The 23,787-nt window shown below is 45.1% G+C and overlaps 1 protein-coding gene across 1 annotated transcript; it reads right to left on the minus strand.

The window, feature by feature from the left end:
* Nucleotides 1–6,229: 6,229 nt before the first annotated feature.
* Nucleotides 6,230–23,730, minus strand: ube3d (ubiquitin protein ligase E3D). The gene is made up of 11 exons (XM_042709214.1): nt 23,548–23,730; nt 19,828–20,030; nt 18,752–18,842; nt 17,395–17,632; nt 15,357–15,438; nt 15,067–15,142; nt 14,645–14,678; nt 14,461–14,477; nt 14,151–14,327; nt 11,106–11,244; nt 6,230–6,256 (listed from the first exon to the last, which is right to left on the minus strand). The coding sequence occupies exons 1-11, from the start codon at nt 23,625–23,627 to the stop codon at nt 6,236–6,238; spliced, it is 1,158 nt and encodes a 385-aa protein (XP_042565148.1). The 5' UTR covers nt 23,628–23,730; the 3' UTR covers nt 6,230–6,235.
* Nucleotides 23,731–23,787: the final 57 nt, after the last annotated feature.

A 23,787-nucleotide genomic window follows, 5' to 3' on the forward strand; every position in this document is an offset into this window, starting at 1 on the left:
ACACACACACACACACTTCACTCCCCTAGACATTTTTTTATTTTGATAACGTTTGACAATTTTCAATAAATTATATTTTCTTTAAACCTAACTCCATTGTCCATCTCCCTCTTTATGTTGCGGTAACGAGACGACTCCAACAGCTCTTTCTGTTTCATTATGGTGACAGGTGTTGTGTGATTAAGGGGGACTGTGTGTGTCATGGGGGACTGGATATGCTGCCAGTGCAAATGTCTCAAGTAGAAAATGGCCTTATTAAAACAGTGTTAGAGGGGGAGTGCGCTGCCGAGTCATAACTACCTCTGCTGATGGCCCTCACTGGACAGGAAGTGGGGGACGGCGTGGCTCAGCTCTTGCCCCACGGGCAGCCTGCCACTCAGGCCAGAGCTTGCCCGTGGGCATGGCATTTCAGGAGGCGCTCACACTGGATGGGTACCTGTGAGAGAGAGAGACGACCACCAGACCTGCTAATGAGTCACAGGGGACAATGAGAGGAGAGAGGGGGTGGGGAGAGAGAGAGTGAGAGACAGGGAGAGAGACATAGATAGAGAGAGAGAGGGAGAGCTTGTGCACAAGACAGAATGTAACGAGGGAGAGAGAGAGAAAAAAGAGAAAAGATATAAAGGGATTTTATGGGGGAGATTTTGGGAGGAAGAGAGGGAAGGTGAAAGAGAAAGAGACCAAGAAAAACCAAGAGTGCAGCAAACAGACGGGGTGAGGGAGGAAATGTCACAGAGGGGAACAAGGTGAGGAAAAGAAGATGGATTCTCACAACCACAAACACGCCTGAATCCATCTGAGCGAAGAGTTAGAGTGAGAGATGCTGATGTGGCTGGGAAAGAAGATGGTATGGAAGATGTTGGAGTAGAGTTAGAGGAAGATGGGGTTGAAGATGTTGGAGTAGAGTTAGAGGAGGATGTTGGAGTAGAGTTAGAAGATGGGGTGGAAGATGTTGGAATAGAGTTAGAGGAAGATGTTGGAGTAGAGTAAGAGGAAGATGTTGGAGTAGAGTTAGAGGAAGATGGGGTGAAAGATGTTGGAGTAGAGTTAGAAGAAGATAGGTGGAGTAGAGTTAGAGGAAGATGGAGTGGGAGATGTTAGATGAAGATGAATGAGAATGCTAGTGTCTGGAGGGCAGCGGGGAGGAGAGGAAGCAAATTAAATGCTGTGAGGCTAAAAGCTGAGTGGAGCTGTGGAGAGCTGAGAGAGGGAGAGTGGAGGACGGCGGAGTGGAGGAGGAATAGAGAGAGATAGGGTCGAAGTGGAGGACGGTGGAGTGGAGAGAGGGATAGAGAGAGATAGGGGTGGAGAGAAAGGTGGAGAGATGGAAGTGGAGGGGAGACAGAAAGACAGAGAGAGAGAGGAATGGAGAAAAGTGGAAAGAGGGCGAGAGGGGGGGGGGGTCGAGGGGAAATAAAGAGAGACGTGGGCGTGTGATGGAAGGGAATGAGAGTGCTTGCTGAGAGTCAAAGAGCAAAGCTGGAGAAGAGTCACATCAGTGTATCTGAACCAGAGCCTGTGGCCACAACAATGGAGGCTTTTCAACAAGCTTGAAAACCACATCATGAGATACTTTCACATTTCTTTTTTCAAGTTGGTTGATTTTTGCAATGAAAAACAGAAACATTTATAAAAAAAACAGGGGATTTTGAAGAAGAGTGTTTGTTTATCAAACCAAATCTCTGAAAGTAAAGTCAGTGGCACTGAGTGATGCTTCATTGGCCTGCTCTGATGATATGAATCTCTACGCGCTGAACGCCGTGAAACGGAAGACCCGACCCCCACCGCCACCACCCGCCCGCCCGGCATGGCACCTCACACAAAGCGCCGACTGCGCTAATCTAAAAATAATATCTCGCACATTAACACGAGCACATGTCTGGAAAATCCAATCGGAATGTAATTTCGGAGGTCAGTGACTTGATCTCTGGGCCCTGTGTGATGCTATCTGATAATAATCCCAGTGATGAGGAAGGCAGAGTCTGAATGTCTGTGCCATTGGAGAAAATGTGGCCGCCACTCCACTCCACAAGACACTGGAGGACGGCAGAAATGGAGGTATTTCACAGTATGAGGTTGCAGCTTCAGCACTAGATAAAGAAGCAGAAGTATGAGTTTGTCTTGAACCCCACTGAGGATTTCTTTTTTTATTCCGTTTATGCAGTTACGGACAACAGGACCTACTTTCCCAACTTATATTGATCGTATAACAGGACGTACTCTCCCAACTTATATGGATCATAGATTTGCAGTCATGTTTGGGATTGCCAGTTTACCAAAGTGGTGAAGGAAAAAAGTCTATAGTCTTGCTTGTTGTTTTGTCCCAAAGTTACACCATTTTTAATAACCTCCTGGACACCAACAGTATACTGAGCAAGGGCAAAGCCTCCCAGCTCATATCTGTTCAAACAGCCAGGCAGTCAGACATTAGCAGCAGCATTTCCAGCCTTTACTGGTGTAATTCATCTCTACGTTACACAGTATAAGACAGATGCTGCAAGAGGAAGAGAACTAACAGCGTTATTCTCAGGAACCAAACACCCAATTCTTCTTCTAGACACAATAACAGTGGTTCCTCTTACAACTACTAAGATGATGAAGATGATGGAGAGAAGGCTCCTACAGGCATTTCAAATGTGTTTGTGAGAACAAGGCTTGAGTGCTTGTTACATCCCTGTGGCAAGATTTTCAAATGCTCGGTTTCTTGTTTTTCCCCCTCTCTTCTTCACAGGAATGAATGCAATTATTTTCTCCCAAACTGTCTGAGGCGGTCTGGTTTAGTGCAGATCTACTTCCTAATGAATATGGAAGAACGTTCAGATAAAAGGGGGTTTAGACACCCCTAAGTTTACCAGCTGGATGACTAGCAAACTAATGACAAACGCAAACAACAGCAATACCCAGGGGAAAAGACAGTGGCACTTTCATTGCCTGTTTTTGCTTGGGAAGGATAGGAGGCTCCTGGACATCCCCCCCCCCCCCCCCCCCCAATTAGTAGGTAGGTTTCATGATGGCCCCCTGGCTACAGCCTGTTGTGGGCTGCCCATCCAACCCCTTGGTCCTCTCCGCCCGCCGAAATAAATAAATATACCCCTCCCCCCCCCTTCCCACAGACTCTTGGGATTCGGAGTGGACAATGTAATATCAGGTGGCAGAAACAAACAGACAACCAAAATAATAAAATCCCAGCCCCCCAAAAAACATAAAAGCCATGAAACTGAATGGGATTGAATGAGATTTTAATGAGATTAAGAGAGAACAATATGATTTCAAGTGGTCTTTTCCCCGGAGTGCCAGTAATCAGGACACCAGCTTCAGCATCTCATGTGGCTCCTCTTCCAACACGAGGGGACGAGCCGAGCTATTTATAGTCCGCTCCACACAGAAGGCTGGCGAAAAGGCCAGAGAGAGGGGGCTTGGTGACGGATCAGCAGTACAGATATTTAATTAGTCGATCACGTCAGGCTGAACAGAGTCGCCTCGCTGGGCATAACGCGGCTGTATATTTAAAAAGATAATCGTCACTCACCTTCTCAGCGGACAAGCAGAATACTCAGGAGAGACAGACGCGCCTGATCCTTGCCTGTAAAAATAGCTTGTTGCAGGATGCGTGGCTGATTTTGTTTTGTTTTTGAGAGGGAACAGATGGTCTGATATACCTGTGAACCTGATTACAATTATTCGGCAACAAAGCGAACATTAAATCAGATGTTTCTGTATAACACTCAAAGTGAATATGAGCTGTATGTTAGACTATTGGATGAAGGAGGATGACTCATCCTGGTGATGGAGAAAAAATAAAAACAGTAAATATGTAAAAAAAAAAACAACTGGCCAACTTTTAGCCAATGGGTTTAAGGCACATCCAGTGACCATTTTCCCTCAGCATGTCTTCACCAACAGGATGTCTAAAAATGCCAACGTTTTGACATTGCAGTGTTCTCGTCCATTGCATTTGTCACATAACGTAATTAAGCTTCCTGGACACTCATAGGTGGCCCAGTAAACTGTGGATATGAATAATGATGATGAGAGGATGTCACTAAAGCCATTCGTTTTAGGGACCAGCAGGCTTGGCTGCTTCTTTTCTCTCCACAGGATAATATGCCTTTGAGCCTGTGTGATGGATGTCTAAAAACGACAACAGAGGCTGCAGGCTGCTACTGCAGGCGCTCTGAGGGCTTCTACTTCCACCCAGGAAAGCACTGTCTAGTGATCTCATATGCCTGCAGGATAACTGGCACTGTTCGTGAAATATCATGAAATTAAAATGAAACAATAGACTTTTATTCATAACAACGCATGCTCATCTCATCAGTAGTTAATATGTTGCTGTCCTTTCATTTCTTTTAAGGATTTGAGTGGAATATTAATAACATTAACATGAGGACTCAGGGAAAGGGTGAGATGGGGATTGTTTTTTTTTAGAAGGCTCAATAACAATGCCACTCTCGCTCATTGTCGCTCTCGCTCTTTCTCTCCCTCCCTCTCTTACCCCCCCCCCCCACACACACACACACAAAACACCATGTCACATATTCTTCGTTCTCATCTCACACACACACACAATCTAAATAATATTTTCCCCTTATAACTGGAGAGAAGCAAGATTATGATTGTGCAACAGGTGGGCCTAGTCTCTGCATCACATGGGCATATCTGCCACACATACACACACACAACAACACTATCCACATAACACGTTTCCTTATGACAGGAGCTCAGAAAAAAATTATGATTAGTCAGCGGGTGGGCCTGGTCTGTCTGCAGCATACATACACACACACACACACACACACCTCTTCCTCACAGCAGGAGCTCCACAAGGAAAGTAAGAACACGTGCAGCTATTTTTGGACTGTGTTTAAGGTCACTCCTGTTGTGACAGAAAGTGGGGACGTTCTAAAACATTGTTGCTCATGTAGTGATGAGTGACTGAGCAATAGCCCAGAGCCTGAACTGTTCCATTCTCAACATCATGGTACTACTTCAACAGGAGCGGTAATGTTTCATACATTCAGCAGCTTTTGAAACAGTGCTCTTTAGAACACGTTTTTTTTTTTTATTGGAATTACAGTGAAATGAGGGGGTCATGGTCACACTATGGCTGTCAAAAGGTGCAGAAAAAGTGTAAGGGGTTATGATCTAAAACTAGTCGGTACACCTTGCAAACAGTAACAACAGCAACATTGGTGAGCTGGATGGCATGTTAACTGGTGCTGTGAAAGCTTTTCTTACATCTTCACGGGGGGCTGGTGACCCGTATCATGGGACTAGGCTACACAGTGCCTGGTGGCTAGTGGGAACGACAGGTTTGTTTATCTTCACATGATCTACTATTGAAATGAATTTGAAGATGAAACCAAACTACTTGCCTATAAAACATACCCCAAGATGTGAAGCTTTCCTTTAAGCCCGTTGTTGAGTGTTGTATTAGTGATGTGGTTGTGGCGTACCTTGGTGTGTCATAGTATTTTGGTTTGTGTTGTTAATTTTACTTGCATTTGACGTTGAGGAGGACTGGCTGTCCTGTGTGTCAGGTCACTAACCATTAGCATAATAAACGTTTGTTAATACACAGAACAATCTTTATCTGTGTATAGTTGAAATTAATTAGCCTTGGACTTATCTATAATTCCCATCTGCTTCTCATGTAAATACAGGTTGTCCAATGTTCCTAACCCAAAGCCTGGAACAACATGTGCACTTCACTAATTATTAGGTACATACTGTTAAATGTTACTTAAAAGTGAAATCCAACGAAGTACATAGCTCAAATGGACAGCTCTGAAACAATGTGATAAGTCATAAACAATGTTGTTTACCTCACAACTGGGCTGTTGGCAGCGGCCCATGTTTGCTAAAATGCTTTTGGGCACATGCCATTGGCACTATGTCACCGGCGCCAACGCCAGGCTATACGGACTCTGCTGAAGTGGCACGCTACGCCCAGCTGCTGGCTTGGTAGACTTGCAGTAAATACCCCGGACAAAACAAAATCACGCTAAGACAGAGTTATTGTAGAAAATTTAATACGGCCATCTGGTTCACAGGGTTCAGACGAGGAAACCACGCGTGTGTTTGTTTGTGCATAAGCGTGGTAGCAGCTAGTACTGTCTGTGATGAGAACCATCCTCAATTTCACGTGACCACCATGTCTTTGGAATGCTGAGTGGCAGACCCCTCTGGAAAGGGCGGCCATATCTCTCACCGGTCCGAACTCTTCTCAATGGCCTTATCGTCTCATAAAGGCCACCTACAGTGAACAGAACAGGAAGAATTAGGCAGGAGAAACACTTACTGTAACGTTCCTTATAGCCATGGGAATCTTTTTATGAATGCTTACATTATTCTGTTTTACTGTCTGTATCATTTGCACGGTGAACAATCCCTTCCTTTAATCAACAGGTGGTCAAGCCTCCATTAAGGCCTAATGACCAAAAGTGTCACGCAAACACAGAGCAACATGAATAGCAACTGGCGACCCGTGTAGAAAAAGCTTTCATCAACATTAAAAATGCATCATGTCTCTTAAAATAAATAATTCAGAATTGAAAAAGACCCCGTTTGTCCCCCATCTGCGTGCTGGCGTGTGCCAAGTGGAAGGGCATGGCAATCGCCAGAGCGTCCTATGGGTGCGCCACTCCCTTATGGTGGATGAGGGCACATTCTGGCTCAAGGTTCAGGCATACGAGACCTGTGGCAAAGTACCGCACCAGCGAGCACAGTGCGTCATTGGCAATTATAACAACATGAAAGTGAATGCAGAGGAAAGTGAAAGCTTTACCATTCCAGCCTTATTAACATGGTAATGCTTTGCTTGGAAAAGACTTGAATCAAAAGCCTAAAAAGATGGACACACACACACAGACACACAAACACCCTCAAGAATTTCCCACTCCTAACCTAGTGGAATGCAGTCTCCACCTTTGTACTGACAGTCTGTCATCACTCATGACGAGGACTCGTCAAGCACTCTAGGAATAGAGAAGGCTGAAGCCAAGAAGGACACTCTTAGAAGAGAAACACACACACACACACACACACTCAGAGAGAGAAAGTGAGAGAGAGAGATGAAAGGGGAGGGGGAGTGAGAGAGAGCAAGAAGTTAGTGAGTTAGGAAGAGAGAGAGTAAGGGTGAACCCAAGAGAGAATGAGTGAGCGGGAGAAAGACCTAATCCCATTTCTAGTTTTTATCCTCGTTTTTGAAGTGCCCACTTGATTTTGAGATGCCACTCAAAACAAAGAGGTAGTTCTTTTTTTTTTTTTTAAATACCCCCCTATGAAATGAGAAAGAAGAAAACCCTTCAGTGTAGTCCTGCCCATAGAGAGATGTCTGCCCTGCTCTGATATCAGGTGAGTGGGGGAGTGCAGGATATTTGTAGCCGGATGATTTTTCAAGCTTCAAACACGGAACATGGAAATAACTGTACTGTCCCTCATAAATTGTGTCGTTTACATGAAGTTCTATTGACATCGTGATTAGCGGGGTTTTTTTTTGCATGATTGGTTACGAAGTTATGAACTTCTTTATCCACACCAGTGGACATGTTCCATGTTATACTGCCACAGTTTGCAAAGCATTCTGGGAATGTCTTCTCCCACTGTGTTTGGAGTCTGCATCTGAAAAACAGGACCACTACCCCTCAGTAACCCCAAAAGAGGGGCACCCTACCCTAAGATGAGTGCACAAAACAGAGTGGTAGGGCAAGTGGTAGACCCAAGGGGGAAATTGGGATTGGGCCAAATAGCGACTAAGAGCGAGAGAAAGGGGGGGGGATTCTAACAAAGACACAGCAACCGGGAAAAGGGGGCCCAACAATGCATCCACACTGAAGCGATGAAGGCAGTCATTTCTGCTGTACTGGCTGGTTGTGTTTTTGATGGGATGCATTCTTCTCATGGTGCCCACAGAAGAGAGCTGCAGCAGCATATTGAGTGATATTGTGTGTTGACCTCTGTGAGGCCTCTTTTTAAGAGTGTGTTTGTGGTGCTTATCCACAGCTGAAACCTCCTCTCCTCCACACTGGGAGACGGCACAGAGAGGTTACCTATCTCTGTAATGAAGGATGATGGGACTTCACAGCTCCTTAACACACACGCACACATAAGCACACACATAGGCACACACATAAGCACACACACACATTCCCCTGGGAGGCAGTCCCGTTGACACCCAGGCACTCTTATCATGGCTCTCCAAGCTTGGACTGATGTTTGGCTTTCCACTCACATAAAAAAAAAAAAGAAAGAACAGTAGCTGGCATGCACGTGTAAGCACGTGCACACACACACACACACACACACACACCCCCACCCACAATGTTATTGTGGTGAGGTGGGCGTGATTTAAGAGCACACGGAAGGTTATAGTACAAACAAAGGCAACACTCATAAAGTCGTGGTCCTCAGCAGTGGCAAACAGAGCCCAGGTCTGCCCAACCAGGGTAGTGGATCCTCCCCAGTCTAAAGGGTGCTTCTGTTGGGTTGGTGTGTTAAGTCCGTTGGTGTTTGTGCGGATAGGGTGGATTGGCCTGTGTACATCCTTTGCTTCAGCAGAAACCAAATCAAACTAGACATGGTAAGTGGTGCAATTTAAGAATGTTAAATGGTAAATGTGAGGCTACTATGAGAAGGTTCTGCCCTTGTCCATTCACCCCTGCATCTTCAGGCTAGGTTGACACCTTCCTACCCTTCGCCCAGCCTCCCATTACTGCTGTTCTGTGTGTGTGAGTGGGTGATGGATGAGCTCTGGGAACATTTCTGCTGCAGGTCTAACCTATAGCTAATCTCGTTCCCATTAGGCAGGCAGCTCCCAGGCAGAACAATAGGCAGGCAGGCAGGCAGGGAGGGGATGGAGAGAAGGACAGAGGGCAGAGCCTAAGAAAGTTTGCCTCTGCCTCTGTCTGCCTTTACTCCCTCTCTTTTTAAAGAACAGTTTTCTTATTCTTTTTATCTCCCATCTCTTACCCCCCCACCACCCCTCTTTCTCTCACGCATGAATGCACACACACATGCACACACACACACCTGCATGTGATCCTCATATGCCACGGCGAGACTACTACGCTGTCAGACAAGAGGACAAATCACTCAGTGCTCGTCCTGTAACACAATCACCGCCTCCTGATCAGGTTACTCCTCCGCCCAACCACCTCCACCCCCCCCAGCCCCCAACCCACTACCCCCGTCTATGTCCCTGAACACCTTTTGGCCCTAGGCCCGGCGCAGCACATCAAGCTGCTGCGTCTCCTGGGGAGGCGCTCGACTGAGAGAGCTCATCTGCTGCTCTGCTCCGCTCTACTCTGCTCTGCTCTGCTCCGCGCTTTACGTCACAGAAGCTGGGGAATCGCCTACACTCCGGACATTGAGGCTTCTTATCCCAGAGTGCAATCAATCTGAATCAATAGCCCAATGACTGGCCTTTTCAGATACCAAATGTCTGACTCGGTTGCAAGGTCTTTGACATGTCCCTGTTGTCCATCCGTCCTGAGTGCGGTCAAAGATTGACCGAAGCAGGCAACATAATTCATGTGTATAGATAGAAAAGTGGGACAGTTCTAGCCTCATGCGCAGGTATGGTGCTCAAGGTCACAACATATGCTTTCCCTCTTAGTAAGCAATAAGAGAACCATACTGTCTATGGTTGTGTATGAATGTGTGTACTGTGTTACTGTCTATGGTTTGTGTATGACACGTCTCCAAACCTCTCTGCTGCGCTTGTGTGGTCCTAAACCTCGACTGATAAACCCTGGATCCATCAGCACAATGGAGACAGATTTAAGGGAGGAATCCTGATAGCAAATGAATCACACCGATTCACTGGACTGTTGCCGGAATCATTTTGGATATGTGAGAACTGCTGACATGATACTGATAACATATCTACAGTCACAGTGATTTCTCTCGGGACAACAGGTTTTGTGAAATGACTATGTGTTATGTGATGTACTCTGTGTAAAGACATACACAGATCACCATCACCACCACTATGCAAAGCCCTGCCATCTCTACCTTCTTCGTATTACTGTTCCACCTACCAGAGAGAAGCAGACACAGATAAGAGGCAGTTTTTTTTTTCCACAGCCAACAAACTAATATGAAACAGCGTTCCAACAACAGTGCTTGTTTCCCTGAACCAGCCCAAAGGCTCCTGCGCTCTCAGAGGAAGACGCAACATTGCCAAACAGGGAGGCTCAGTTAGATTAATTAAAATGCTGTGGGTGGGGGGGAGGGGTGGATGTTTCTGACAGTCAGAGCCGTGCTGCTTTACAGAGTTGTGTTATACAGGACCCTTTGGCTGCTTCTCTACTGTCAGCTCACAGTAGCCTCGCACTGCTCAGGGGTAGCTTGAGTGACAGCCCATGTACAGCAGACACTGGGGAGACCGGGGGCTAAGGGTGACCAACAGCAGTTATTACTTAAAACGGTCACTGAGGGAGATATTAAATGGTGACGGGACACTCACAAAAAGAGCAGCTGTTTCTGTCCTCTGACATTAGTGGGTGGAGGAGAGAGGGGAGGGGAGGAGGGGGGAAAAACAGTAAAGGGCAGAACTCGGTAGAAGAGAGGATAGTAAAAAGAGAGAGGAGTGTGGGAGAGAGTGGAAAAGAGGAGAGATGGGGGAGAGAGAGCGAGAGGAGGAAATGAGAGAGAGGAGTTGAAGAGATGATGGAGAGAGAGAGGAGATGATGAGGAGATAATGAGAGAGAGAGAGAGGAGGAGATAATGAGGAGAGAGAGATGAGATAATGAGAGAGAGAAGAAATATGAGAGAGAGGAGATAATGAGGAGAGAGAGTAGATGAGAGAGAGAGATGAGATGATGAGGGGAGAGAGAGGTGAGATGATGAGGAGAGAGAGAGATGAGGAGAGAGAGAGAGAGAGGAGGAGGAGATGATGAGAAGAGGAGATAATGAGGAGAGGAGATAATGAGGAGAGAGAGAGAGATGAGATGATGAGGGGAGAGAGAAGGAGATGTTGAGAGAGAGAGAAGGAGATGTTGAGAGAGAGAGAGAAGGAGATGATGAGAGAGAGAGGACATTATGAGGAGAAGAGAGAGACCAAAGGTTAGGGGAGAGAGTAAAGGAGACGGAGGAGGGCTCACCTGGTAGGAGTTCATGCAGCGCAGCGATGGAGGCAGACAGGAAGTGGATGCGCTCAGTAGCTGAAGCACTTCCTGGCAGGTGGTGTGAGGGAGGGTCAGGTTATGAACACTGATATCCCTCTCCCAGGCACTTACAATGCTACAGAGAGAGGGAGAGAAAACAAGATGACCATCAATAGAGAAGACAAGATTTCTGTAAAGCACAATTCATACACACTGGTAATTCAAAGTGGCTACGTTTTTGAGATGGAAGAAAGTTGATTTAGTTATTGCCTTCACATGCTGTGCTGTGACTAGCACGGACGCCTGACTGAAAGATATCAAAATACCCATTTGACGTTAAAAAAGTGGTACGTTGATTTAAAACGTTTTCAGCGATTCGGTAATTGGTCAGAAATTGTTCAGTATGGATGCATCTAGACTATTCTCTTTGAGTAGGGGCCTTATAACATGCTGTTTTCAGGGACTCAGGGAATGTGCCTGATAGCAGCAATGCATTTACAATTTTAAGCACGTCTGCTGCCATGAGGTGAAAAACAGATTTGAAAAAGTTGGTTGGCAAAGTATCTAAGCAGCACGTGGAAGAGTTGAGATTCTGTGGTGTTTGTTCCAGAGGTTTATTGTCAATAGAACAAAATTCTGACATCCAGACGAGTGTCCTCTTCTTCGATGCTGGTAATTTCTAAATGTTGAGTTCAGAAGAGGAGAGAATAAAAACATTAGAGACAGAAAATAAGAAAAGAGATGGGGAGTGAGGAGGGAGAGGAGGAAGAGAAGAGTGCAGGAGAGATTAAATAAGTAAGAGAAAACGAGAGGGAGATTGGACAGAGATATACCCCGCTGCCTGGTAGGTTTTCAATATCAGTGCCAACGACACAGTGGCAGCTGGGACATAAATTGCATTAATCTGACAGTTTGAGACATTACAGCTGTAATTCATGTCACGGCAATTTGTCTGCCGGGAGCGTAAAGCAGAGAGCAGAGCCAGAGAGCGAGAGGAGTCTGAGGCACCAAAAGAGTGAGAGGGAAGGAGAGAGGGAAGGAGAGGAGGAGAGAAGGAGAGAGAAAGTGAGAGACACAGGCATCCAGATTGATGTCCTGCCACCACATTATGGTGATGATCTATTCAGGACATTTCTGTGACATTTGGCCATCTGTGCACAGGCTCTGAGTGAAGGCAGACAAGCTCCTTTCTGCAGGCAAAACACACTGCGGCCTAAGAGCTGCGAGCGCAGAACATGGAAGACTGACAGTCAAATACTCTATGAGCCTCAGATCGAATAAACTCTGTTTAAACACTGAACATCAATAAACTCTAGCCATTCTCCTCTCTCTCTCTCTCTCTCTCTCTCTCTCACCATCTCTCTTTCCTACACACATGCACACACACATTTACATTAAACATAAATGTAGTTCCTCCCATTTGGCAGCGAGGCAATCACTCCAGATGACATTTAATTAGCGAGGAGAGAGAGACCTGACTAGTCCTCTAACCCCTCGCTGACCGCGTGAGCCAAACATTAATGAACTCTTCACAGCACAAAGACCCCCAGACAGAATACACCTCAACTCCCACCGTAATGAGCTTATGTCACAGACGAGGAACCGCACCATTAAGCGACATTATGACTAATTCCGCTACCTCGATCACTTGGGCTAAACACTGGGTTGAAGTAATGGCGTATCCTAGTGATACTTAGACTGTTTCCATTTTCTTAAACCGTCGCCTTTCCTTTCCTTGGTGTTGTTACTCTTTGTGGAAAGCTCAACGATTAGATGCCATCCATCAGGATCCCTTGTGATTGACCTTTAAACCCTACACACTTTTGCGACACGTGGAAGTGAGCTGGAAGGTAACATACGAGCACGCAGAGGAGAGGCAAATGGGTTTGCAGCTCAGAGGCAGAGACCAGAATGGCTCTTTCCTTCTGGGGTTATTACAGCGATTTAAGTCACATGGGTTAGAGAACTGTCAGATTTTCAGAGTCGGAACTGAGCAAGGTCTCGTCCCTGGTGCAGGGTGCATGTGAGCGAGTGATAGGGGGAAGAGAGAGAGAAAGGGGGAATTAGAGAGAGAGTTGGAGAGATTGAGACAGAAGGTTGGTGCAGGGAATACTGACAAGGGAAGGAAAAAAAGTGAGAGGTGTGTGTGTGTATATATACGAATTATCTATTATATTAGTGTGGAGTCTCTTCTCATATATAATATAATATATATATGAGAGAGAAGAGTCGTGACTGCCTGCCATGCCTGAGAGGGGTAGACGAGGCTGGAAACATAAGCAACAGACGCCCACCCTCCCTCTCTCTGTGAATCACTTCCTATAATTTTAAAGCTCTCGAAAACAGCCACTTTCAGCTCGAGCCTGAGAGTACAGTAGATGGATATGTGTTATCAAGCCCAAGTGGTGTTTATGTGTGTGCGTGTGTGTTTCTCTCGCCTCCCTGTTTTCAGTTCCTTTAACTCTGCGGTAATGGACCAGCATGTCTCACCTTGACAAGCCACCCCCACTGCATCAAGGATCCAATTCTACCACACCCTCATTGAAGTCACATCCAGTCAAAATGATCACCTTGGGCAATGGTGTCCATCAACACGAATGCTTAATGTAAATGTGTGTATCTGTGAGAGTGGCAGAGGTGACCCTTGGGTGTGTGTGTGTGTGTGTGTGTGTGTGTGTGTTTGTCTACTACCCCCGCCAGGCTAAAAGGTTTCGTTCCACTGGAGGTACCAAAGCGGTGAGTTTGAAGAAAAAAAAAAAAAAAAAAAAAGAAGAAAAACCCAATCCCATTTCAAACATGACTGGGCCCCCAACTCGACTGTTGAAAGCCTTGGTGCAAAAAATGTACAAACAGGAAAGCCAGATGCTTTACATCCACCTAATAAAACTCCTGGCAGATTAAACTAATACACAGCAATTCAATTTTATGATGACAAACAAGATGAAGGGATTGGTGGTAAAAATGATATTTTTATATAAATAGAGAGAGAGAGAGAAAGAAAGAAAGAAAGAAAGAAAGAAAGAGGCAAAATGGTTGTCTTACTCCTGGTGGATGTGGAACTGCAGGGGAGGTAGAGGACTTTGACTGCACTGACTGCGAGCGTGATTGATGCTCGTCGGGACAGCGACTGTCACCAGGAAGAGATGAGTGTGCCGTTGCCGGTTACCGGATTCTCGGGAAACGAGGCCAACCAGGGTGTCAGTGTTCAAAAAGCCAGAGCTGAAGGTGATGAGGAAAGTCATTAAACACAGTCATGAACACACACACACACACACACACAGCACACACACAGCACACACACAGACACACACGACACACACACACATCTCCAACCAAACACACATATACTAACACAAAGATGTTCTTGTGCTTAAAGCAAGACCATGGGTCACCAAAGCAATGAAAACACAATTCTGTCTGGGCACAAGGACTGAGACACATTAAGTGAATAGGGTCTCACCAAGATAGCAGTTTTGCCAGTGGGTGCTTGAATGGAGAAGCGGAAAATGCTTTGGGCTGAGGACAATTCAACAAGCCCTGGCGGACAGAGTCTTCTCCACAAACTCTAATCTGGAACACACACACACACACACACAATATTAACTACAGACATTACTTTTCTGGAGATTCTTCACATAAGGATTCCTTATTCTAGCTTGCTAGATCATAAATCATAGAGATCAGTTTGAATTGTTTCATGTCGTACGCATCCCCCTTCAAAACTGATTCTGGAAGTGACATTCCAGAACAATCTGACCTATACCAATATTCTACATTCAACCTCAATGTTGTACATCACCCTACAATTTTCTTTCTACTTCTACCAACATTCTAAACATTTTGAAAGATCATCCAGAAAGGCCCTCTGGTGAGCCTCATCTCTAGATAAACACATTTGATTCTGGACTGTATGTTGACATCCCTGGAAACTCACGCAGCTAAATTTGATGCTACTTACCTATTCCCTGCCCTTTTTGTTTCACAGTCTTCACTTTCAATCTCCATGACCTCCGTTATGTAGAATTTCAACGCATCTAAACCCAAGAGAGACACAACTCAGTCCTGACCAACAGACATGCTTGGACTCCTTTCCATAGCACAGTGATGCAAAGACACTTTATCAAAGGGATCTGGTGAAAAGCACGACTTATCTAGCACAGCCCACTGTGGTGATAATTGCAGAGAGAGAAAAAAGACCAGAAACGTGTTAGCCGGTGCTGGTGTTGGTGTTGTGTGAAGCAGACTGACCTCCTGTGAGGGCCTCTCCGAGCATGGAGGAGCAGTTTTTACAGGAAACCTCTTTTACAGTGGTACGGTGGACATGCCTGGGCTGTGAACACAGACAAGAGAGATGGGGCGCTGTGAGGTTCAAACAGTGCGGAATGGAAATCAATAACAACACAACCGAACAGAGGAGGAAGCCATGATGGATGCCTCAGGCCCAGCAGCGACTCAAGAGAGTCTTTCTGCTCCGTGGCAGGAACCAAAGCCCACGGTGTGTCATGAGTGCGAGAGATGAACAGAGAGTGAGAAAGAAAGAAAGAAAGAAAGAAAGACTGAGTACAAGGGAAAGAGAAAGGAGAGAGAAGTGAAAAATAGAAAGATAAGAGAAAACAGACAGCTAGAAACTGATTACAAGAGAGAGAAGAGAGGGGGAAAAAAAACAGTTAAACAGAGCGAGGTAGCGAGCAAATGCGAGAGAGGACGAGACGGAAAAGGCAGACGGGTAGAAAGACAGCGAAACAATATCAATGCTCCATCAGAGCGTGATGGGAGTCTGGCCTTGGAGTCCAGGGCAGCGTAGATAGTTATAGACCAGGCAAGGCTTGTTACTCGTGATCCGCCTCCGCATGTTTCCTTTCTGGGGAAGAAAGGGATCCCTGCCTCCCACCTCCAGCCACCCTGGGGCAGTGGAGACAGACCACGACGCCTCTCAGGAAAAGAAAAAAAGAAAAACTCTAAAATATCCCCACAGGCCTCAAAACTTTCACTGCTGATCGCAACTGGCAAGATACACAACAGAGCTGCACTCAGGTAGGCAAATACAAAAACAACTCCACAATGGTAAGACATGTCATGTCAGGAGCAGACAATATTATCTTGAACATGGAGCTGAATAAATGATGCATGAAGGCTCTCATTTTGTTGTATAGATCACAATAAAGGGTATCCTGATGGTAGTTAAATCTGTTAATCTATGAACTAAAATTAATCTTAGTGTTTATCTCAAGCTTCGATTTCTAAAATCCTTTTAAGATGGACCCTGCCTGAAAACAAACAAACACACACACACACACACACACCCACCCACCCAGATTTATGCCATGACTGCAAGCCTCGCCTCAGGAGAGACTCACTACAGAAATGGGATGTTTAACTCATGACACCTCTCAGAACTCCCGAGGGTTGCTGTGGGTAACAGAAGCTGAGATGTCACTGAGATGGTGTAACATTTGACAGCTTCTCGTTTCTGTGGCGTCCTCAGGTACCAAGTGAAAACATGAAGACGTGTCTCAGAACTCTCTCAGAATTGCTAACAGTAGCAATGGTGGGTCATGGCAGTATAACATTTGACAGTTTTCCCAAAGCTTTCCACCTTGAAGTACTAGGCAGGCAAGGCAAGGCAGGGCAAGTTTATTTATACAGCACAATTCATGCACATTGGTAGTTCAAATTTGTTTTACAAATGAGCTGATAAAAGAACATGGAAAAATAAGAGATTGAAAAAAGGTAAAGTCCATTAAAACAGTTAAAAGAACATAGAAAACAAATATTACAAAACAAAGAGTGCATTTGATCAGTTAACAAAAAGCATCTGAGAACAATTGGGTTTAAGTCTAGATAAGAAACTGGCTACAGCTGGAGCACCTTTGATGTCATCAGGAAGTTTGTTCCAGAGCTGAGCAGCATAGCAGCTAAAAGCTGCTTCACCATGTTTAGTTGTGACAGTAGGTATTATCAAAAGATTTCTCTTCACTGATCTCAGAGGTCTAACAGGAGTGTACTGCTGAAAGATATCTGAGTAATGTAGTCAGTTCTTTTTATTTTCATAAGCACTCCAGCAACTGCATTTTGTACAAGCTGAAGCTGTTTGAAGGCCTTTTTAGGAAGGCCTGTGAAAATACCATTGCAGTAGTTAACCTTATTGGATGCCAACCGGATATTAAATGCCAACAGGATGGCATTCTTCTGCAGCATAAAGATGCCAGAAGAAATCAACCACGAGAGAGTGTATATAGACCACTAGGGAAAAAAAAAGCATAGTGAGTTTCTCTCTCACGCTTACCTTTTCAGAGTCCTGGCTGTGATTGGCAGCTGAGCGGGCAGAGGTGGGGTTGGGCTCAACTGTGAGCGTCTGGTTGCAGCTGTTGTCCCTCGCCAACAGGAAGTAGGTGTCCCCTGTTAAGCAGTCCTCCGTTCGCGGGAGGAGCTTCCTGTTGGCAAAGGGATCCGGGTGGCAGCACCACTCACCCACCAACGTGTTCCAGTTCCCGCCGGGGAGAGGAAGAACCCGCTGGAACACCCTGGAGAACACACAGAACAGAGTGGGTCCCGTCTCTCATCTCGACCACGCTTGACAGAACCTCCTCCACCACCCTGCCTCTCTTCGTACGCCTCAGGAGTGAAGAGCAGGAGGAGACACAATGGGCAGCCGAGACTGAGCATCCCTTTCATGTGTAACCGAGCTCAGTCAGCATCAGCACAGCTGTGGTGGGCAGTAATTCCCTGCTTGTGTTCTCTCTGTCGTCTTTGATCTAGGACGCTCACAGGAAGGCAGTGTTTCCCTCTCCCTTCCCCCGAACAATAACACTTCTGCTGGCTCGGAGCAGGTTAGCTCACCTGGAGCCTGTCTTAGCATATCCATCCAAACTATCAATCTTGTATGTACTGTTGAGTGTATATATGGAGCATGTAAACAAATATGTTTTATCCTGATGCATGTATGAATTAATCTGCTTGCTTCCGATTCCCTCAGTTCCTCCTCCCTTCCCTTCTGCCCACCCTCGCACTTTCTATCTCTCTACCCGGCCAGCTTAGTGGCTGGATTCTGCTCAAGATTTCCTCCTGTTAAAAGGGAGCTTCTCCTTGCCACCATCGCCTTAGCGTTTACTTTTGGGGGGGTTAGGCTCTGTAAAGTGCATTGAGACAGTTTAAATTGTTATTCAAAATTGAATTGAATCTATTTTCACTTCAGGCCATAACAGCACTCACCATGGAGATCCAGGAGTGGAGCACCGTTGCCCCCTGTGAAAGTTAGGGGGCACTGGCCTGTTAAAGTGATAGTACGCAAGAATTTGCCACTCATGGTATATGGTCATGTGAAGGGCAGATAAACACACGTATTATTCTAACTAGCTGCTTAGGTGATGCACTTTGCAGTTCTGGGGTCGGGGTCAAACAACAGCACAAAAGACATGAGTTAGCATGCTAGCCAGCCTTTTATCAGTGCCAACTGTGCTGTTGTTGGTATTTGTAAGGTTTTTGCATGCCTTTTCAGTAGTAAGATTGCTAGTTTTCGACCAAAACTTGGTTTTGCTGCTTGCTTGCTGCTCTGATAATAATAATAATAATAATAATAATAATAATAATAATAATAATAAAAAAAACCTGTCCCTCCCACACACACTCACTCACTCACTCACCTCTGCTCCAGGATGCGACTCCCGCAGGCCTGACAACAAAAGCCATAACTCTGCTGGACCTGTATCCGTTCAATAACACTCCCCCGCGACTCTGTCTCACACACAAATAAAAAAATACAACAATACACACTCAGGTAAACATGGGGGCAAACAATAAAGTTACACTTACACTTACACACACACACACACACACACACACACACACAGAAACAGACACACAGGCGACAAAAAAAAAAAACAGCTAACCTTGTACTTGGGGATATGTCTGAGGATGAAAGCTGGATAGGTGGAGGCCAACAATCAATCTGTTTTTAATTAGACGGGTGGTGAGAGGCAGGCAGGTGTCCTTGTAATGTCTTCCTCTTCACGTCCTCTGCAAGAGCAAACTACCCACCCACCCACCAGCCACCACCGCCATAAAAACACAGACAGGACACCTCCCCGACACATGGAAGCTACTGGACAGTTTTATCAGCCACAGAGCCGTCTGTCTTACAGATCATGGAAACTGGTTGACGTTGCAACAGACGAGGTAATGTGCAACACATTCTTGGCCGTAGATCCCTGCAGTGGTCTATCGACTTCAATAGTTGACACAAACACACACACACACACACACACACACACACACACACACACACACACACCACAACTGAGGTTCTCCTATGACTGAGGTTCCAGACAGCCACCTTCCTTGAGACTTTGTCTGCGTCTCTGTGCACAGTGTAAGGTGAGAGTTGCCCGTAGGTGAATCCTTTGCTCCCAGGGTACATGTGACTTGTGTTTTTCCCTCTCTGCTGCCCTCATTAATCGCTGTTAATCTACCGAGGGCGGCGATGCGTGCGGCCTTCCCAGCAGCGGGGCAACGTTCATTAGTCAAATTCCTCAAGCAAATAAAAAAGGAATCAATTCTGTCCCCCAAAGCAGAGCAGTGCCTAATGAACCCCCACTGACACTGGCCCACAACACCTCAGAGTCAGAAGATGGCGAGACCCTGTTCCACGGACTGACTTTCTTTCCTTCGTATGCCTCCTATAGATTCTCATTTAGTCCACCCTGGAGCGTAGCCTCTTTACCTGTTTGCTGGTCGACTCTCAGGCGCAGTCTGAAGTGGAGTCCCTCTCCTGCATCGCCCGTGGGGGTGGGCTGGCAGGAGCCCGGCACCACGCTGACCCGTGGTGGCAGTTCGGCACGCCACAGTCCACGGGAGGTCTGGATGAGGAGGGAGGAGTCGCTGCCGAAGACCTTCACCTCGGTGGGGCTGTGAGCGACATCCTTCCTGAAAAATGGATCTCTGGTTAGAGACACAGATGAACTCCTCTGGCTTTGACCATCTCACAAAGAGAGTGAAAAAATAACGCGATAACACTCCACCAGGGGGCGCTCTTGGGGCATCCATGCAGCCTTGCATTTATAGCTCTTGGTGATGCTTTTGCCGACTAGTCGGAGTTCGAGAAACACACATCATTGGTATAGGGCACTAAACCTTGTCATCTTATTCAACAACCATCAGATTAACTTTTCCAAAATATCTACACTAGACATAAGTGCTTGGTCTGTACAATGTTTACATAACCTCAACCTCACCTGTATACTTCTATTTTCAGGGAAATACATAAAAGTCAAACAAAATGACTGAAGGAGAGAGAGTCCTTCAGATGCATATGATCCAGTTCCAAAAGCAGTACGGTAAGGGTGAACAAGGGTGTAAGGGAGAGATATAAGTGTACAGAGAGAGCGCATATGGGTTCTGTGTTATTGAAGCTGAGAGGGCTGTTGGAGAAAGATTTGTTTAAGATTGGGTGTGGAGGGGCAGAAAATTAAGATGGCAAAGGAAGAGTATAACAAAGCAGCAGTAAATGAGAAAAACTATGAAATAACGTATGCCTGTTCTGAGGAAACCGCCACATGGAGTGGGTGTGAGTATTCTCTAATTGGATCATTAGCACAAGGCAGGTGCTGTCAATGTTTTTCAGTTTTCCTGTTTTTCTTCACCAAGCACCCCACCTTCCCTCTTAAGCCACACATACAGTATATGTTGGCACATTATATCACAAATCCTTCACTGTTATTATCCACAGAAAGATCTAAGTCATTACTCCCTCTCTTCCAGATTTTTCTGTCATGTTAAAAAACACATATCTAGACCTAGATTTATCTACAGATTTTTTTTTTTTTTAAACATAGAGACTAAAGTCTGTTCTATGGAGGATTTTTTGTGACCACTTTACATCCAGTACACCATCCATTTCATCCATACGTGCACATATGCATGCTTCAATATATGAATAAATGCATACATTATTTAAGAACTTTAACATAGATCGAAGGAGGAATTATAGAGAAATTCATTGATTTACTGAAGAATTTCATACTTCAATTTGCAAACTATGGCTGCACACAGATAATTACCGGCAAGCCTTTTATGTGGCGGGTTGCCTTCAGCACAGCACTGAGTCTGCACTTCTGAAAGCTACAAATTATCTGCTGCTCACTGCTGACTGAAAGGGCTTTTCAGTTTTAGTCCTCTTAGTCTTGTAGAGATCTGCTGCCTTGAGTGGTTTGCCACTTATTTATCTTATTTACCCCTCATGTGGAGTTCCCCAGGGTTTGATTTTAGATCCCCCTGTGTTCCAACTCCATTTATTGCCCCTTGGAGAGATATTCAGGAAGCACGGGATTTCCCATCATTCCCATGCCAAAGATACCTAGATTTATTTCCCTCTTAATTCTGAAAATGACAGTTCACACCTCTTTTTGACTGCCTAGACAATATTAAGTTATGGATGATTAATAGCTTCCTGAAGCATAATGAAAACAAGACAGATGTTATTATCTTTGGTTCCCCTCCCACCAGTATTAGCCTGTTGTAAAGAACCTTGGGTGTTCTTTGACAAAGAATTAACATAATTGACATACCAATACATTCTGTGGTTAGTGCTTCATTATACCAACTGAGAACAACAGCTAAAGTGAGAAATTACCTGTCCCCAAAAGATTGTGAGAAGCTGGTACACCCTTTTATATCTTCCAGACTGGACTATTGTAATGCATTATTCTCAGGCATTAGCCAGGTGTCACATCATGAAATGCAAGTCGTCCAAAATGTGCCAAGCCTATAAAGCTCCAGTCTATATTTCAAATCTTCTGACCCCTTATGCTCCATCGGGGCCTGAAGACCCTCGAATGAACTTTTACTGGTTTTATCTTGGTCTAATTTTAACAAAAGGTTTGACTGTTGCTGGTCGTAAATTATGGAATAGTCTCCCAATCGAAATCACATCTACTGCCTGCAGAGACTTCTAAAGCTAGACTTAACACGTGCTTTTAAACACTGGCATTCCTTGGATTTTAATTTGGTGCCGTGCTCCTTTTAGTTGATATTAGTGCAGTCTGGTGTGTTATTTCAGTCTGAGGTTCTATGGTTTTAGTCAAGTCCAATTCTAACTTGCTGGTCTTTTATTGTTTTTTAACAAATAGTAGATTAAGGTGCTGCTGAGGCAATATATTTAGGCCCTACATGTTGTATAAATACATATGGTTATCTACACACGAAATAGTTTGATAAATAAGCACATAAATAACTAAATACATAACATGTGCAAAACAGATGAGGGGGCAATGCGACCCTGAGGTAGATAGTGAGGTAGTCATAGATAAGTGCAAAAAGGACTATAGGCCATGCGATGGGATAGCGATGTGAATTAAAGTAGAGTAGAGTGGGCTAGGGCTGGGTCTGAAAGTTCTGCATGGTGATGTGTTATGGCAAAAAAAAAAAGTATCTGAGCTGCCGATGTGGGACCTCAGGCTCCTGTACCGCCACCCAGATTGAAGAAGTGCAAACAGTCCATGGTTCGGGGCGGGGCACCGTCACCGATGATGTGTTCGGTTCTCACTACCCGTTGCAGGCCTTCCTGTCAGTTACGGAGCAGTTACCATACCACACCGTGATGCAGTTGGTCAAGATGCTCCCGAGAGTGCGAAGGTAGACGTTGTTCTTCCATTCCGTGTTGTAGTATTTTTTTTGTGTTGTTTTGTTTTGATTATTTCTAGGGTTATTCCTTTGATTTGTTTCAGTTGTTTATTTCCTTTCATGCTTGTTTAAATGTATTTTCAATACATTTACCTCGAATAGAAAGCACTTTGGTACAACTAAGACGATTTGACTAAAGATGACTTGACTTCAGAGACAGAGAGACGCGTAGCGATACAGTCTATATTGCAACAGCCCCGCCTAGCGATGGGCTGTGATGCGAACACAATGCCCTAGGTACATTCATGGCAACCAACACATGTGTGATGTTGGAGGGAAGCCTTCCATCCATCCATTCATTCATTACAATTATTTTACCGCTAGAAATATTCAACAAAAGTTTCCAATAAATATGAGAATTTCACCACTGGAGACAGAGTCTTATTGGATGGCCAAATTCGGGGTAATTCTCAATCACGTTACGAAGAATTAAAAAGCAACAGACTCCCTCTTCTGCAAGAACAGCCTTCTTATAAATCGTTCCAATCTAACACCATTTCACATTTGTAACGATGGAAGTGTGATGTCACACCACATAGGTCCCAACAAGTCACCTAAACTGATGTGCACCAGGTAACTTAAGCTTACATTGGTCATTATAACCATTACAGTAACGTTAATTGAAAACAAAGGCTAACTTAAAACTACAGGTAGGTAACCTAAAAGTGGCCAGATTTGACATGAAAACAGTTGCTGCGCTGAACGTTCAACCGCAGACTAACATGAGCTAGCATGCTTGTATAGTCCAACGAATTACCGTTACCTTAAAATCAAGAGGCCGCTTTCCAAACGCTGTCTCAATTCAAGAAATATCTCGTGCTGTTGCTTCCCAGTTTCTTCCATGCTGTTGTAGTTTAAGTGCTTAATCTAGCATCAGTCTGTTGCTTTAGTTTGCGCGCATCATGCGATTCCAACTGTTTGCTATGTGAAGTATGTTTTTGTACACTACTTTGAAAACTGTTTTTCATCTACTGATTATTTCAGAATAAAGGTATCTAAATCC

This window comes from Clupea harengus, chromosome 11, assembly GCF_900700415.2.
Source record: "Clupea harengus chromosome 11, Ch_v2.0.2, whole genome shotgun sequence".
Lineage (NCBI taxonomy): Eukaryota > Metazoa > Chordata > Actinopteri > Clupeiformes > Clupeidae > Clupea > Clupea harengus.